General features: G+C 37.2%; 2 protein-coding genes and 1 non-coding gene across 3 annotated transcripts; 2 read left to right on the forward strand and 1 right to left on the reverse strand.

Moving 5' to 3' along the window:
- Nucleotides 1-7,976: 7,976 nt before the first annotated feature.
- LOC142613586 (uncharacterized) lies at nt 7,977-12,692 on the forward strand. The gene is made up of 7 exons (XM_075785994.1): nt 7,977-8,469; nt 9,319-9,621; nt 9,764-9,972; nt 10,067-10,115; nt 10,232-10,321; nt 10,486-10,548; nt 10,735-12,692. The coding sequence occupies exons 1-7, from the start codon at nt 8,302-8,304 to the stop codon at nt 12,349-12,351; spliced, it is 2,499 nt and encodes an 832-aa protein (XP_075642109.1). The 5' UTR covers nt 7,977-8,301; the 3' UTR covers nt 12,352-12,692.
- A 785-nt stretch (nt 12,693-13,477) lies between these two features.
- On the reverse strand, nt 13,478-16,588 carry LOC142612586 (autophagy-related protein 8i-like). Its single transcript, XM_075784687.1, has 5 exons — nt 16,405-16,588; nt 16,220-16,275; nt 15,101-15,153; nt 13,960-14,078; nt 13,478-13,858 (listed from the first exon to the last, which is right to left on the reverse strand). The coding sequence occupies exons 1-5, from the start codon at nt 16,442-16,444 to the stop codon at nt 13,758-13,760; spliced, it is 369 nt and encodes a 122-aa protein (XP_075640802.1). The 5' UTR covers nt 16,445-16,588; the 3' UTR covers nt 13,478-13,757.
- A 46-nt stretch (nt 16,589-16,634) lies between these two features.
- On the forward strand, nt 16,635-16,707 carry TRNAF-GAA (transfer RNA phenylalanine (anticodon GAA)). The gene has a single exon. It is a non-coding gene; the product is annotated as a tRNA-Phe (tRNA).
- The last annotated feature ends 1,998 nt before the right edge of the window (nt 16,708-18,705 follow it).

Raw genomic sequence — 18,705 nt, forward strand, 5'->3', positions numbered from 1 at the left:
ATTCCCTGTGCTATCCTAGAAAACTACTCCCAATCCACCTATGCCCAAGCGTTCAAATAAGACTGCATTGAAGTTAGCTTTATACCAGTTCTCCATCAGGGGAGCCCATTGGACAAGAGTAGGTCTGGGAATTGCCCTCAGTGCCGGTCTATGCACTTCAAAGAATTCCTCCACCTGTGCTTTTGCTCTGTTTTCAATCTCAAATGAAGGCCAAGTGATCTAACGTTCTCTAATTCTGTTATGCCTTTGCCATAAACACCAAGCTATGGTTGAAAACCAAGCTATTCGAAAAGCAGACCCCTCCCTTATAACCCCTTCGAATAGGTCCATGAAAGTTCGGTGATGCTTCTAGTATAAATCCACAAAACTTCTCTCTGACTTCCAGATTGCTTGGGCTTGCTCACAATACCAAAGGTAGTGCATGATTGTTTCCTTCGACTCCTCACATAGAAAACATGCTTCATCCATCATAATATGCCTATGTTGTAGGTTTTGTTTTGTGGGCAACGAATCTTTGATTGCTCTCCACATGAAGTGCTTGATTTTACTAGGTGCACAGATTTTCCACACTCCTTTCCATATTGTCGCAGTAGTGTCCGAGGAGGAAGAACTTGGGTTCGCCTAAGGAATAGAGCTTTCCAACAAACGATAAGTACTCCTGACTGAGTACTCTTCATCTGGTGTTAAGGGCCACATGAGTGTGTCTACATTGCTCACTTCACTCACATGTATTCTGTTAATCATTGTAGCTTCCCACGGGCAGAATAATGACTCAATTAGATCTGAATTCGATGCCTTGAATTTTGGATGGAACAAGTCACTTACTGTATTGATGCTAGCATCAATCCTGGGAGACATTATCTTCCCATATGTTAAATCCGACAGCCACCGATGGTCCCAAATATCAATCCCCTAGCCATCTCCAACTCGACATACAACTCCTCTCTGGATGACCTCTCGTGCTTGCAAGATGCTCCTCCAAGCATAAGAGCACTTGGGGTGGATGAGAGCATCAAGGATATTTCCATTTGGAAAGTATTTGGCACTAAAGACCTTGTATAGCAGCATGTCCCTATGGTGGAAAAGGCGTCATACCTGCTTTGCCAACATTGCATTGTTAAACTTTTGAATATCTCGAAAGCCCATTCCTCCCACCAACTTTGAAGCACACATGGTACTCCAATTCACCCAGCGAATCTTTCTATTCTCTCCTTGACCCCACCAAAATTTGCGAATCATAATTTCAATATCCTTGCATAGGCTTGTTGGCAATCTAAACACACTCATTGAATAAGTAGGGATAGATTGAATAATTGCCTTGATCATGACCTTCTTCCAAGCCTGTGATAGGAGCTTCTCCTTCCACCCTTGCATCCTAGACCAAATCCATTCTTTTACTTGAGTAAAGCAAGCGTTCTTTGACCTACCTATGAAAGAAGGTAAGCCCAAGTATTTCTCATAATGTTGGATTGTTGGCACATTTAGAGAAATTTTTATTACTTCCTCAGTTTGCACACTTGTGTTCTTGCTAAAGAAGAGTGTGGTCTTGTCCTTGTTAACCATTTGGCCCGTCGCCTCCTCATAATAGGCTAGAATCTGATGTATCTTCTCACACTCCTCCAAGGTTAATCTACAAAATAACAAACAATCATCTATGTCCAACCAGTAAGTGTGATAGAATAGGGGAGGCATTCCATCTGGTCCCGGAGTTTTCAAAGGAGTCATATCTTTAATTGCCCTATCTACCTCACTCTTTGTGTATGGTTATGCCAACTTTGTCCTCATACTATCAGTTACCACTTCTTGGACTCCATCCAAAATCCAATCCATGCTATGAGGATTAGAGGTAATAAAGAGCTTCTCATAGATACCAATCAGTAAGCCTGAGAAAATGTGCTCATCATGCTGCCAAACTCCATCATCATCACGCAACCCTTTGATGAAGTTCTGCCTCTTCCTTTGGGTAGCAATCCCATGAAAGAACTTCATGTTCTTATCCCCACTTTGAAGCCATTACACTCGTGATCTCTGCTGCTACATCTTCTCCTCATTGTCTAAAAGTTTATTCAGCTCTACCTTATTATTTTTTACTTCCTCATGTGCCCCACTTCTCATCGATTCCTCTTCTGCCACCCACAGTCTCTCCCTTACCTCTTTAATTCGTTTCTTGATGCTACCGAAAGTCTCCTTACTCCACTTTTTCAACTTCATTTTACACTTCTTCAATTTTGTTGTTATGGCAAACATTGGATTCCCTAGCATTGGATCTGCCCAAGCTTCATTAATCACAATTTTGCATCCCAGATCAGCCGCCCACATAGATTCGAACCAAAAAGGTTTTTTCCTCCACCTTTGTTTCTCTCCATTCGAATCTAAGGATAGCAAAATCGGACTATGATTAGATGTGTGGCAATGCAAATGTTTTATTCAAGCCATAGGAAAACGTGCTATCCACTCATAGTTTGCAACCCTACGGTCCAACCTCTCCCATATAAGTTCCCCTCTCCTCCACCCATGCCAAGTGAAGTCCGGCCCCGAATATCCTAGGTCCATAAATCCGCAATGATTTAACACATCCCGAAACATCTGCATTTGTGTATGAGAACATGGTGCACCACCCCTCTTATCACTCACCTCCAGGAGCTCATTAAAGTCTCCCACACAACACCATGGTAATTTTCGCTTAGAACTCAACATCTGCAACATGTCCCAACCCTCACTTCGATGACTAGTTGTAGGTTCTCCATATAATCCCATCATTCTCCATGCACTTTCCAAGCCACCATTCACGACAACATCGATATGATACTTTAAGGAACTATCCACCCAAATCGTAGCTCTTGCTTTCCACATAATAGCCAATCCACCACCCCACCTTTCATTAGGGACAGTGAACAAGCCATCAAACTCTAACTTAGTTTTAATCCGTTACATTTGTGTCTTACTCGACCATGTTTTCGAGAGAAACACAATCGTGGGATCTTGTGCTTGTATAATTTCACCAAGCTCTCATTCTGCACGGCGGTTCTCAAGCCCCCGGCAGTTCCATGCTAAGAGATTCATTGTGTCTGGCGAGGTTGAAATCCAGCCTCCACCGATATCTCCCTGTCTGACTCAGACTTCTTCTTTTTGCAGCACTCTACTTGTTCCTCTTTTTCTAAAAACTCATGTAAATTTCTTTTTAATAGCATGGACTCTCTTTTTACCTCAATCTTACCCTTGTTTAGTGGCCTGTGGGCCTTCCTCTTCACTTTACATTCCCATAATGAGCCTGCTCATTTTTACCAGCAAGTGGCCCAGTACCTCCCTCATGACTTTTTTGGTCAACTAGGACAGACCCATTTGAACCCATGGCTTGCATTTTGGCTAAATCTTCATGCACTCTTCACCCTAGATTTTCAAACCTTGACAGCTCATTATCAATCTCCTCTAATTGTACTTGAAACATTTCCTCCTGAGCAATCCTAGTTGTCATTGTATTTCCTTCACTGTGAGTTTTGACCTCCGAGATTCCTGTACCTTCCACAACCGTTTCCTTGGAAATCATACTTTCTTGAAAAAGAACGTCCTGGTCAACTCTCATCTCCGGATAATTGGCAAGGTTGCTTTGCCTCCAATCCTCTCTCCCTACATTGTCCTCCGATGTGACACCTACAACCGGGTCACCCCCCCGATTGTTCGTGCTATCATTGCTGTTTTCCCAGTTGCATTCATCACCGCTAGAAAATAAATCTATTTTTCACCGTTGCTAGAAAGGTTGTTAGAATTTAATATCAGTACTTGTTTAAAGCATTTTCTTTTTTAAAACTTTGAATTTTGGTTCAAGATCAATGTTAGCCCAATAATCATCAAAATCTACGCAATTACTAGTCTTCCTAAATAAGCCAACTGGGTTTTATCTTAATTTGTATATATATTTTTTCTTCAATCATGGTTTTAGCCTTATTGGCTCATTGTAGTTTATTTTCTGGCAAACATGGGAGATTCATTAGATTATATTACTAGAAGCAAAAGAAAATATTTAAAATTGAAGAGCTAGTAAAAGCATTCACATCTGAGGATATAAAAAAATAAATATTTTATAATCTCAAATACTACTTTATTTATTTTACCAACTCATTTTGCAATACGTCCAACGTCTTAGTTCTTATTTTTATATATGATGATGCAAAGAAGATCAGTGGGCTGGATGTTTCGAACTTCACAGGACTACTGGTTCTCTCTGCGGCCTGAAAAAAAAAGAAAAGCGAATCAAAAGCAACCGGGGCTGCCGGCCAAAAACCCTCCGATGGCAAAGTGAGGTTGGCAACACCACTCACCACGGACGGCTAATCTAGGATTTAGCTCGTCTGGGATTTGGTAATGGTTAACCCAGGTAAATAATGACACGTGACATAATCTGGGGCCTTTGGAACCTCGTCCTCTACCTTGAAACACGTGGAATAATACGTTGAAACGAGTCCAGAAACCAAAGAGCTTTGGACAACCTTAGAACAGGGGGCAACTGATAGGGAACTGATTTAGCCTATCTTCGAGTCGTCCATACAGGTCGTCCATGACCCACCTACTACTGTAAACACCCTCAGAAACTTGCCCGCAATTACCTCGTCCAGGGAAGAAGAATTCTGGACGAGGTAAGCACCACCAGAGTGATGCGCTCGTCCAGAGTGCCGACAGTCTCGTCTTGAAGGAATTTGCCCATTAGACGAAACAGCCCCTGCGCGTGTGCCAAAGCACACTCAACTGAGGAACTCCAGGACGAGGGTATCACACTTAGGAAAATCTCCGAATAAGATGTGATAATCCCTTATCCCACGCATAACCGCCAGGTATCCGTTGCGAAACAAGAGCATAACTTCCAAACGGTTATGCAAGTTACATTTGATTTCTACCTCTCCTTGAATCCAGGAGAAGTTCCAATTTTGATAACCGCCTATAAGAACACTATATAAAGGCTGTTTCAGACAAGGCCAAGGTATGTTCATTTTTACTCCAAACAAGTTGGAACTCAGATAACATAGAGAGAAAAACTAACTTTGCCATCGGAGGGTTTTTGGCCGGCAGCCTCGGTCGCCTTTGATTCGCTTTTCTTTCTTTTTCAGGCCGCAGAGAGAACCAGTAGTCCTGTGAAGTCCGAAACATCCAGCCCACTGATCTTCTTTGCATCATCAATATGCAACCCAATAAAATAATATAAACTGCCCAATAAAATAAAATAAAATATAAAAAATCTATTTTTCTCTCTTCTACCCAACAACTCTTCCCCCCTCTCTACTTGCCAACATCACCCACAACCTATAAAAAAACAACTCAACCACCACTACAAACTACCAAGACCCACCACCATAGACTTAGCAAACCACTAGACCCACGACCATTCACTCAAAAAACCACCAAGAACCATGCAAAAAGCCTACACCAAACCCACCGAACCACCACCACAGCACCATTGATCTACACCTATGGCGAGGTTATGATGGAGAAAGCCGAGAGAAAGAGAAAGGCTAGAGAGCTACTGATCTACACCAGTTTAAGAGAGAGAGAGAGAGAATGAAATTTTTTTTTTTGGTTTTACATCCAAGCTACAGTAGGTTCTATATTTAAGAACCCACTGTTCATGGTTGCTAAATTTTTTTACCAATATATACTCGGATAATGCTGTCTTTTGGCTTGTTGATTGGTAAAATAGCATCTAGGGGGTTTTTATGCCCCCTAATACTAATGCTCTCAATCATCCAAAAAAAAAAAAATTAAAGAAGTAAGTCCTAACACCTAATTATTCTTTTAAATAACACTAGATAATATTTGATTTTTTGTATCAACGATAAATGATCTGCCTAAAATTTCTAATATTTAATAGCATTTTAGCATGCTGGATTTTTTTTTCTTTTTTAATTTCTTTAACATGCTCATGGCCATGAAAAATTATTAGGCGCTCTCAAAACATGGATAAATAGTGTTCTCTTCTGGCACATTCATGGTAGACCTCACCATATATTTAATGAGTGGACCTTACCATGTATGTGAGAAAAGAGAGCATTACTCTTCATGCTCTGAATTTTTTATCAATGATAAATGATTTGCCTAAAATTCTTAATATTTAATAGCATTTTAGCATGCTGGATTTTTTTAATTATTTTCTTAGTTTCTTTAACATGCTCATGGTCATGAAAAATTCTTAGGCACTCTGAGATCATAGATAAATGATGCTTCCTTCTCTTCTCTCACATTCATAGTGAACCCCACCATGAATGTAAGAAAAGATAACACCATTCTTCGTACTCTAAGAGCATCTCCAACGGATGCTCTATCTCTATTTTTTGGAGATAAAATGCTATTGTTCACCTACTATTCACAATCCAACAGCTTCTCTATACACAAAACTTTTCCAATTTTTTTTTGAAGTTGTTACAGTAATTCTCTTAATATAGAGAACACCGTAGCAACTCCAAACCATTATTTTATCTTAAAAAAATACTTGGCTGAATAAAAAAATATTCATTCTCTCTCATTCCTTTTCTCTTTCGTTCTTCACTCTCTATCTCAACGGTAATATTCCACAATCAAAATAAAAACACAAAACCCAATTGAAAGATTTGAAACACAAAAACAATCTTTCTCATAAACCTAATGAAATCTGAACAATAAAATAAAACTAATCAAACCAGGACAAAAACAAAAACAAAAACAAAAACAACAACAAAACAAACAAGCAACAAACATGTAGAACGCCGATCTGTGTAGAATGCCGATCTCCACTTCTCTGCCGGTGATCTATGTGTGTATGAGAGAGCATTTGTTTGTGTGAGATAGAGGGAGAGAGTGTTCTAGAATCAAGTAGAAATGGAAAAAGTAAAAAAAGAGATAGCTAGAGAAAAAGAGAGACAGAGAGTTGAAGGAATGATCTGGAATGAACTAAAAAGAAAAAGAAGGTAGATAGAGAAAAGGAGTGGGATATGTGTATGGTGGAGAAAAAACCAAGAGAAAAAAAAGAGAAAAAAAAAAAGAGAAGAAACGCATGGATGACAGATGGTGTGAAGGGAAAAATAATATAAAAAATGAGAAATAGCAATTAAAAAATGCTACCACAAAATTTTCACAATAAATTTTAAGTAATAGATTGTTATAAGCTAATATTGGTGAGTAAAAAAATAATTTCAGCGGTGGGTACAAATTAGAACTAGTAACAACTTTCCATATAAGATTTTGATGTGATTCTTATGAAAGTATTGTGAAAAATGTTATGGATATAACACTTTTTATTGAAAAATATAATTGTTGGGAATGAATATAGGAAGAATAAATGATGATAAAAAGATAATAAAGAATGAATGAAGAAATGATATTTAAATAAGATAGAGAATGGGATGGAGAATTTGTTAGAAATTGTATTTGAAAAAGCGAGTAACTAAAAGGTAAAAGTCACCGTTCATTCTCCAAACAATACAAAAATTTGGAGAATCTGCTGGAGATACTCTAAGAGTACCTTAGAATTACTCATGAACTTCACTAAAACAAATTTAATTCTAATTTGAATAGTTTTAGGACCACAAATTATTCTACAATTGTTATATCACAATTCTGACGTGACAGACTATGAGTGGTTGACCATCACTTATACACAATCTTACTATTTTTTTTTCCACTAACGAGACTTTGTTGTATCACAATTATGCCAAGAGGTTATGAAAATTTTCATGATCCTATATTTTTTCTTCTAAAATTACCCACTTACACGCTCTCTAATCTCAGCAACAAGACTGACTCTAAATACTATTTTGTACTACCAAAGAAAAAGAAAAAGAAAAAGAAAGAGAGCGATGGAAATCCTACTCCTAATGGGAGCTCTCTTTTTCATAATAAAAGCCCAATTGCCCTCAGCTGCAGCCCAAATCCACCGCCTTGGAAAAAAAAGAAAAAGAGAGAGTTGAAAATTATATATATATATATATATATATATAATGTCATTGTCCTTTGAAATCCTCAGGTTCTCAGAGCAGACGTTACCACTCCACCGATATTCCAACCCATCAAATCCAACTCCAACTCCGATTCCGTCCATAAACCTTTGGTTCAATCTCTCCCTCTCTCTCTCTCTCTCTCTCTCTCTCTCTCTATATATATATATATATAAGCAACACACAAAAATCAATTTTTTTCAAACACTAAGAAAATCTAAAAGTAAAATTTGGGGGTTTGGTTTTGTTCAGAGCCGCCCCTTTCTTTGAACCCTAGAAATTTAGATCTCCATCTTCGTCTTCAACGTCTGATTAGGGTTTTGCGAGAAAGAGAGGGAAAGACATGGACGATAGCTGTGCTGTGTGTGCCGATGCTCTTGAATGGGTTGCGTACGGAGCTTGTGGCCACAAAGAGGTCTGCTCCACCTGCGTCGCTCGCCTCCGCTTCATCTGCGAGGATCGCCGTTGCTGTATCTGCAAGTCCGAGTCCGACGTCGTTTTCGTCACCAAGGTCAAGTTTCCTCTCCTTCTTCTTTGTTTTTTTTTTTTTTTAAATTTTTTATTATGAATTTTGTTTAGATTCTTGGTTTGTAGCTTTGAATTTCAATTTCACCATGTTGATGTAGTTGTAGTTATGAACTGTTTCTCTTACTGCATTGTGTGCTTTTTATTTTTGTTTCCTTTAATTTCAGTCAGCTTTCAGGAAATATTTTTTCTACTTTATGTTTCTGTCAAATTTATAATCAAGCATTGAACTAGGTGGGTTTTAGACTTTTAGTTAGCTCAACTGTTCTTGTCGTTGAACAAGGGACTAGGTTTGACTCCTGCCTATATTAAAACCAATTTTGCATGTGGGTCTGATGATAAAGAGCAATCAATCATGGAGTGGGTGTTAAGCATTATATGTTACTGCCAAGGTGGTGTGGTTGCTGTGGTAATCTTTATTTTGTGTTCTCTTCTTATTTGAGCCTCTGGGAAGAGAGAGTGATACTCAGATTAATTAGTGTTGATTTTTGTTCTGATTAATTCCACTGTTTTTACTATGATTGTGTTATTGATGCTATCGCTCAATGTTGAACTTCCCAACTCTTATGCTGAATTTATTTATTTTTCCCTCTTGTTCTGGGTTCTATGCACTTTTACACGTTGGGTTTGGTTGATTATTAGCTGATTTTGTCGCTTAAATGATAAGAGGCTTCTTACAGTTTAATAATTGAAGGTTCATTATTTTAGGAGAATATATTATCTTTTTTACCTAGAAAGATAGATTGAGGTTGATTTAATGCTCTTTTTTTCTACTCCTTGTCCATGCAGCTGTTCAATCTATTCTAAAATCCATGTGAATTTATTATTGTTGCAGGCTTTAGGAGATTACACCAGGTCGATTAATGACTTTTCCATCTTGCCCTCCGATGTAAAGGAGGGTAAAGTGGGATCATACTGGTACCATGAGGATACACAAGCGTTTTTTGACGATGTGGACCATTACAACATGATCAAGGCAATGTGCAGGCTTTCCTGCAGTGTATGTGATAATGTGGAGGGGCAACCAAATGATGGTCCAAAGCGTCGAGCAAAGTTCAGGAACATTGAACAGTTGAAGGGTCATTTATTCCATCAACATAAGTTGGTTATGTGCAGTCTTTGTTTGGAAGGGAGGAAGGTGAAATGCATATGCTTGACTTCTTATATGATTTCAGGTTTTACTTATAAAAAAAAAATTATGACTTTGGGTTTTTGAAAAAACCATCTTTTTCTTATATGGTTTGCATGAGGACCTCATTGGCTTCCTTTGTGTGATACAGGTATTTATTTGTGAACAAAAGCTATATACTAAAGTACAACTGAAACAGCATATAAGCACTGGAAACTCTGAGGTGGATGGAAGTGAGAGTGAAAGGGGTGGTTTTATGGGGCATCCTATGTGTGAATTTTGCAGATCACCATTCTATGGGGAAAATGAACTTTACTCGCATATGTCTACTGAACATTATACCTGCCATATATGCCAAAGGTAAACAAGCAATCTACTACATAGAAAGACACTCATATGCTTTGATTGCAATGAAGTCTAGTAATGTTCATGATTTTTATTCTGTTGAATGTAGGCAACATCCTGGACACTATGAGTATTACAAGAATTATGATGACCTCGAGGCAAGATGCTCGGTTTTTTTTTTCCCTTCTTTTAGTAATAAATTTGTGAAGTCCTCACTTTTATTGTTTTTAGCTTGAGAATACCTGTATAAACAAATGGCTGCTCTCTGTCACAGATCCACTTCCGTCAAGAGCATTTCTTATGTGAAGATGAGGCCTGCCTTGCCAAAAAGTTTATTGTTTATCAATCCGAAGCAGATTTGAAGGTGATATATTATAATACTGCATGTGAATGTAGTGTGCACTGCATGTGTACACGCATATGCCTGTTTTTTATTTTGAATTTTTATGAACAGTTTAGCTATATTATTGTAGTCGGTATTCTAGAGTAATTTCAATAGCTTGACTTGCATTCCTTTTGATATTTCAGAGACATAATGCTCTTGAACATGGAGGACGAATGTCACGTTCCAAGCGTAATGCCGCTCTGCAGGCATGTATAATCTATCAATTGTTGGCCCATCATAACTTATCTAAATCTTCTTCTTTTTTTCTGATCTTTGGATCATAATGTCATGTATTGCTGCTTTTTTATTCAATGAAGAATATATTCATTTTTGCAGTTTTTTTGCCCTTGGCTATTTACTTATTTATTTTCTTTTATTCTTTTTCCTCACAGATACCAACTAGCTTTCGGTATCGAAGTAGTGAGGAAGATCGTCGTCGTGGAAGAGGACGAACATTTCGACGTGATTCTTCTGAAGGTCAACTTTCTATGGCCATTGAAGCAAGTTTGGAGACAGCTAAGGCAGACCGTACATTACATGATCCATCATCTTCGTCCAATGGGCAAGTTGCCCCTGACCCTGGGGATGCAACTGATATTGATCCAATCATTCAGCCATTTGAATCATTAGCTACAATGGATTCTGAATCATCTTCAAGGTACCTTCAAGCCTTGGGGCAAGGGTCAAGGAATGCTCCTTTGGTAGGATCTTCCTTTCCTCCCCTCCCTATGGCACCCAACAACAGTCAACAAAAACCAAAACAGGACTCAGAAGGTTTGCCTAGTAACAATATGGCAGCACATCTCCGCCGCCAAAGAAATGTGACTGTTCTTAATTCAGTTCAGGGTTGGCCAGCTGCTACCCGTGGGCCAGTGGTACCAGCAAGTACTTCGACCCAATTTAGGCCTGCAACAAATTCAGGACCTGTAATGTCACGTAGTTCTGGTCAGACCAATTCCTCCACTGGTAATGGACTGGCAAAATCAACTTATGCGAGTTTGGCTCAACCTCGTTTGACCCATGCACAACTGTCAGCTGGCTCTTCAAGGGACTTGGGCAACACGAATAGGATCAGCCACTCCACATCAGCCCCGGATCTTGTGGAGAGAGGATCTGTGGAACCTTCAATATCTGATTTTCCTCCAGTCTCTGCAGCACAAATTCACAAGTTGCCCACAAGTAGCCAGGCCTTGCCAAATGTGGAGGATGTTCAAGCTGCAAACAGGTCTTTGGTGGAGAAGATGCGTGCTGCTCTTGAATTTGACAAAGACAGATACGCTGCTTTTAAAGACATATCTGGACAATATAGGCAGGGTTTAATTGACACAGGAAGATATTTGTATTATGTGCAGCAGTTTGGCTTGTCACATCTTGTTGTTGACTTGGCTCGGCTCTGTCCTGATCCTCAGAAACAGAAAGAGCTTGTTGAGACCTATAATGCTAGTTTGCGAAGCAATGGTCCACAAGGTAATGGTTGGGGCCGTGGTAGTGCCCACTTGAAAGACAGTAAAGGCTCTAAGAAAGGTAAAGGGAAGTCTGTAGTTGCTGAAGATAGTAATTCAAAGGATAAATTAGCAAGTAGCATTTTAAGCACCGTAAAGCAACTGCAATCAAGCTATAAGCCCTTAGAACAGGAGGTGGAGATGTTATCCAAGGATGGGTACCGTTTATCCAAAGGAAAATCACAGGAACCGGTTTTTGAGCAGCATGTGGAGTTAAGTACTGGTAGTCAACCTTTAATGAAGCTGAGGGGCCAGAATGATTCCCCATCAGCTGTTAGTGTATCTAATCAAAATATAGGGGACACTGGTGGAGGGAGTAAGCAACGAAAAAAATCCTCAAAGTTCCTTAGAGCTCGATTAGGTGATGGCTCTGTGGCATCACTTTTGGACCTCAAAAATAAAGATACTGACTCAGATCCAGAAGCAGTGGATGTCCAGGACCTCGCTGGAGGATTGCCAGTGCGTGGTGTCTGGCGAAATGGAGGAGGTCAAAGACTCTTCCCCTAGCAAATTTTCCTAGAGATTCTAAATCTACTGAATTCTGGTAGTAGTTATCATGCAGAAGTACAAGAATCATATACAGTATCTGAATTATATTTTGATCGGGCAAAAGACGACAAGGATTCTATTTCTTGCCTTGATTGTCAGTTTTTTTTTTAATTGGGTTGGATTGTCTTGTTTAGCCGTAAGTCTGATTTTGTGGCATGGTAATCTTTAAGGCAAAGACAATGCTGCCTGAATGGTGGGGGTGTTTCTTTTTCACCTCTAGGTCTTTCTTGATAACCACAAGTGTTGTCATGTTGATATACAATAATTCTTTTGAATATATATTGTGCAAAGATTGAAAATCTTACACTTCGCAATGACATTTCTGTATTTAATTTACATTGAGGACCGTTCCATGTGTGATATGTTTCTATCATTTGTTTTATATTTTTATGAATGAGATTGTGCATTGTGTGGGACTTCTCTGGGAATGCCAGGCAAAGGAAATAAGTGTTGGGTAACCTACCCATTGGAAGGGTGGCTAGGACCTTTATCTACCTCTTCATCTCTTTGTGAATCCAATCATCTTAAGGAGGATGCCATTGCAGCTATTATTCATTGGCAAAGAAAGGGTAGTAGCTCCTCCAGTACAAGAGTGCAGGCAAAACATAAAATATGTGGGCTTGTGGTTTATGTTATGGAATAGCATATGCATATATGGTTCTTGCCATCCCCTGGAAAAAAACAGCATAAATAGTTGGATATTTTCTCTTAGGGACACAAAAATTTCAAGAACGCGGTCCACCAAAAACCAATCCTATTAACTAAATGTCCAATGAGGGTCACAATGGTTGGTAGAGTCAATCAAAGTCTTGATAGCAACTTCATTTCGGCTTTTCACAATATCATAATTATCATACTCTTTTTAACTAAAATTTGGATGATCTTTCAAAACTTACTGGTTAAAAATAAGCACAGTGATTACTTTACAATAGCAGCTGCAGAGCTATACAAAATCTATTAACCAGTCTGGAGATCCAATATATTTGTAAAAGCATATTACCCTTTGTGGACCTTGACCCAATTATTCACTACCCATAACTACAATACACAACATTCTGCAGGAGCGAAGTGCATCCTCAGCATCTATTGACACAAGCTTATGATTCTTTCCATTGAATAACAGTCGCAATTTCTAAGCATAAAAAGGTCTGTATGCACAAAATTAAGTTGTCATTTTTTACGTTCTTAAAATGTAAATAATAAATGACATCATAAAAATACATACGCACATACATAACATGATACATCAGATGCTTCTTTAAAGAATAATCTTATATCAGGTACAGTTTAAAGAATAATCTTCATGGAGGGGCGGCGACTGTTTAATTACAATCTTCAATGTACAGAGTTCAGTGTTCCCAAATCTAAATTGTTGCATAGCCGAAGGTATTCTCAGTGCTGTAACACATGTATAGAAATCCATCCTCATCCTTGAAGGATTCATAAACAGAGTCCATCAGAGTTGCTGCAGATCAAAGTCATAATAGAGCAAATCAGAACACTCACACAAAAGTCTAGCAAAAAAATTCAATTAGAGGCAAGCAACACAGGATTTATAAATTATACCAGTTTGAGGTAAGGTATTCTTCACAAATACAAAGAGAGCTTTTCCAGGGGCTAGATGAAGTCTGTCACTCAGAATGTGAATGAATTGCCCCACAGACATGTCTCGGGGAACCAGGAATCTATCACCAAAGAGCAAAGAAAGATGTATCATTGAGATGCTAAACTAATTATCAGTATAAGCACAAAAAATTGGCAACACAAGTTTAAGTTATACTCAATTGATCTTGAAAAATATTCCAACCTTTCCCTATTACCATATCAAACCCGGTGCTCCAATGCCCAGAAATATGTGGTTGATTTGTCTAGCGATGCTAAGGTAGTTCCCATAAGATCAGAAATTTTGGAAAAAGACAATCATTTTTAACAAAACAGGTTTCACCATGCCTTCCAAATACAAGTATTCATTTACCCAAATCTCTGACTTCTTCTATCAAGACTCCATGACTTGCCCAGTGATAACAAATGGTAAGTCAATATGTGATATCCATAAAATCATTCTTGAAAACCAAGTTCATTTTAGTCTACATGCAGTTAGTAAATGGAAAGAAACAGAAATTGAAATATGTACCCCTATAAAGCCTATGCTCCGATTTCTATATTTAGATTTTAGTGACCAGGAAATTGAAATCCATTCTCCGGTATCCAAAAAGAAGAAAATACTGCAAGTTGAGAACTAGTAAGACCCGGTCTGGAAATGGGCTAAAGGATTTGAGATACCAGATAACACGTGAGAATGAAAGGTCCTTTCTCTTTCACTAAAAGCAAACAACAAATAGCAAATAGGGATTTGAATAAGCATGCCAATACTTTAATACTACTATAACTTAATCAACCAAAAGCACTAGTAAACATGATCAGTTTAAACTACATCAGGCAGAGATTCTAAACTAGGAGTACTGTGTGTTTGGTTTAGCTTCTTTTAGGAGTTTGTTTAACTTTTTGCTTATGTACAGCCGTTTAAAGCCTGATTTTTTTCTAGTTACAATTGTAATTATACTTATTTTCAGCAAATAAGCCAATAGAAATACACACTAAGGAGATTTATCTTGAAAGTTGAAACAAAGTGTATCCCAGTATGCATATAAACAAAAGAAAAAAACTTATTAACTTCAAGAAAGCTTAAGCCAAAGCTGAAACTTACTTTTTCTTTTCCATCGCAGGAAGTCTACTTTTTGAATACCTTTCCACAATTAACTGCAATGTATAATCAATAAGTAATGACTTGGAGAAAGAGGTAAATTTATATCTACACCTTAAGAAGCTGGAGGGGGGGGGGGGGGGGAGCAAGTGTATATTAATTGTGTTTGAAGTTTTCAAACACACAAACTTTGAAGCAAACAGCTGCACACCCTTTTGTGAATACTAGTTAAGCATACTGACTGCTAATGGTTAATTCCCTTATTTGTATAAAGACAATTGAATCTGTACAAATAAGCATGGACATGAAACACTAGATGGGACATGACAATTCTTGAAAAATTAAGTTAGACATAACGGAGATACAAAAATTAATTAATATATAGTTAGGTATATTTTATTTTTTAAGAATAGTTTATGTTTATTTTTAGTTTACAAAATAAATCAAAACTATCAAAATCTTTAAAATCGTATTTAATCTTTTTTTAAATAAAAAATTTAAATTTTTTCCTTTCAATACATTGAGGACACACATACTTATCAAAAAAATACATTGAGGACACATGCACAGTGTCTCCGGCTGTCCAACATAATTTTGGATTGTCGATGCTTCTTAGACTAAAATATGAGAAATTATTCATTACTTAGACAACAATTCTTCCTCCTCTCACGTAATAATGAGTCTTGATAATTAAATTTATAATAATGGGATCTATGGTTCATGTGAGAAGAGAGACCATTGCTCCTGAAGTATTGAATAATTTTTCCTAAAGTAGAACCGGACACAAATTTTTAGGCACCATATGTATATTTTTAACCTAAAAAAAACCACTCTTGCACAAACTATATCTACACAACCGGATTCTTAGGAACAAGGCACACCAAATTTCATGCTTAAATATAAATTAGATTTTTGCTTAATTAAGCTAGAAATAGTTCTTAGCTCCTTGTTCCAAGGCCTCAGCTAAATCCTAGCTATAAAAATTTATATACAACTAAGAGAGAGAGAGAGAATTATAATTGAAACTGATTCAAAGTTCATATTTTGGGTGGTGCGGTACAAAAATAATGCGAATCAACAAAATAGAAATTGATGAGTTTTGGGAAAAATAAGAAAACATACAGGGACTCGGTTTGGGTACTTGGCAATGATGTCACGTGATTCCTCGTACCTTTGCTCTGCAAATGGGATTCATACGAAACAAACAAACAAACATTTCAGACTGAATACAATATATAATTATTATTTTTTTTTAAAAAAAAAACAGATTTTGAAGAGAAAGCAAGTAAGAATGGAAGAGAACAGACCGAAAGTGAACTCGTCCTTGAAAGAAATGGTTTTTCCCATCTGGGTTTTCGGGTGTTTGTCTTTGTGTTAATAAATGCGTGTTCAGAATCAGAGAGTACTAGCCCTTCTGCTCTGGGGATAATGATAAAGAAGAAGAAGCAGAGGAAGAAGACGTGAATAGCGGAAAGAGTGAGATAAAAGCTAAGGAATACTAAAACGTGTTAGATTTTAAGAATGTTTCTATCGTGAAGCGGGGATAGCTCAGTTGGGAGAGCGTCAGACTGAAGATCTGAAGGTCGCGTGTTCGATCCACGCTCACCGCATTTTTGTTTTATTAGTTTTTACACCAAAACTCTTTTTCATACCAAACTTTAGGACTTCGTAAAGCTTTCTTAAGTTTATTTAATTCTTTTTTTATTTTTATTATTAAGAAAGCTAGGCCTCTCTCTCTCTCTCAAAATTTAAACTTGGTTTGTTAACTACTCTAGTTTCAATCTTGATAGTTTTATTTACTTTATATATGAGTCTAAGCAAACATCTTACCAAGTTGAACTCAAGTAGTAGTTCACAAGTAGCTTTTATTTTTTTAATTTTATTTTATAATTCAATATTGTCTCTTTCATTTCATTTGGTAAAGTATATTTTAAACTTTTTATATATAAATATAAACTGTACAAAGTTTTGTTACAAAGTTGGTTTGTAACCTAAGGCCACAATTCCACTAAAAAAAATTAAGCCCTTAGGGCATACAATAATTATTTATTTTTGGAAAAAAATTTCTCAGGAATTGAAAAAGTATTGACAGCTTTTTCAATTCCCGAGAAATTTTACCATAAATGGATGACATTAACCAGACCCTATTTTAAAATCTAACTGTTGAATTTTATATTAGTTATGCTTTTAATACGTATGTCAAATTTCATGTCAATCGAATGTAATTTTCTATTCAATTTATAAACTTATTTTTTATGCATAGTTTTAGATTACAAAAACTTAAAATTAAAACATTTGATTGATGACATACCTTAATCTTTGATCTTCTAGAAAATTTGCAAGCATAAAATATATAAGAAAATAGTGTAATCCAATAGTGGATTTGTCAAAATTTACATTCAATAAAAAGATATTAAGTGAAGTTGTAACCTTAAACTATAACCAAATTTGTTGCCAAACTTTGTCTATATAAATATCCAACATGGTTTCAAATTAAGCATTGAAGTTCAAGATTGTTAGCACTTAAAACTTTTTATTTCTCTAGTTTAAATCAAATTTCTACACTTCTAAGGCTGTATCAAGTAAAACCAAGGATACTTTGGGTTTGATTATTGAGTTTAATAAGTTTTAATTACTACAAATTTTAAAGTTTACCATTCATAAACTCTAGAATTTAATTTGAAAATATTCTCTAAATGACAAAGTTTGACTCCAAATATGTTTAGATTTATCTTTTCAAACTCATTACGTTGCAAAATTATAAGATTATCCAATATATATTATTTAAACAGTTCATTAAAAAAGGGGGTAATTACACATAACTCTCCTGTGGTTTGGGTGAAAATCACTTTGCCTATCTGTGATTTGAAAAGTATCACTTAACACGCCTGTGGTATGTTTCTGTCAATCTCTGTAACCCACCTCAGTCCCAGCCATTACAAAAACACCTCTTAACCCCAAAACACAACATAATGCGGATCAAAACACCCAAAACTCAAAAACTTTTCAAAAGAGAGACCTATGGTGAGATCGTAGTGTTCTTCGTGGTTTGGAGTGTCTGGATGAGGAGAAAACACAACTTGAGCAATATCGAAGCTAAGGAAGGTAGTTTCGGTAAAGAAAATCAAGGTATTTGTGCCTGTTCTCGATTTAGGGTTTCAGATTTTGTTCAAGTGCCAACTTACTGTGCGAAACTTTAAATTTGGGCTTCCTAAGAATCATGTTTTGTTGATATGTCTTCATCAAGTGGTAATTTCTCGAGTTCATGTGGGCATATGAGTAATGAGCAGATTTGTGTTTTGAGAACAAGTCTGAGTTTGTACAATTTTGGGAGGAGGTTCTTGGGTTGTAGCCGTTATAAGGTTGGTCCTAAGTGTCCTTTCTTTGTTTGGCTTGATAAGCCAACCTGTCCTCGTAGAAATGAAACTACACCTTTGGCTCTAGAGAGGATGTCTAGGCTTCAGAGTGTTTTCCAACTTGCCAATGAGAGAGAAATGACAGCTCTGGAAATGGCAGAAAAAGCTAAGCAAATGGCAGAAAAAGCTCTTGAAGAGAAAGCCAAAGCCAAGGAGAGGGAGAGAAAGGCTCGAGCTGTCTGTGCAAAAGCT

This window comes from Castanea sativa, chromosome 10 (genome assembly GCF_040712315.1).
Source record: "Castanea sativa cultivar Marrone di Chiusa Pesio chromosome 10, ASM4071231v1".
Lineage (NCBI taxonomy): Eukaryota > Viridiplantae > Streptophyta > Magnoliopsida > Fagales > Fagaceae > Castanea > Castanea sativa.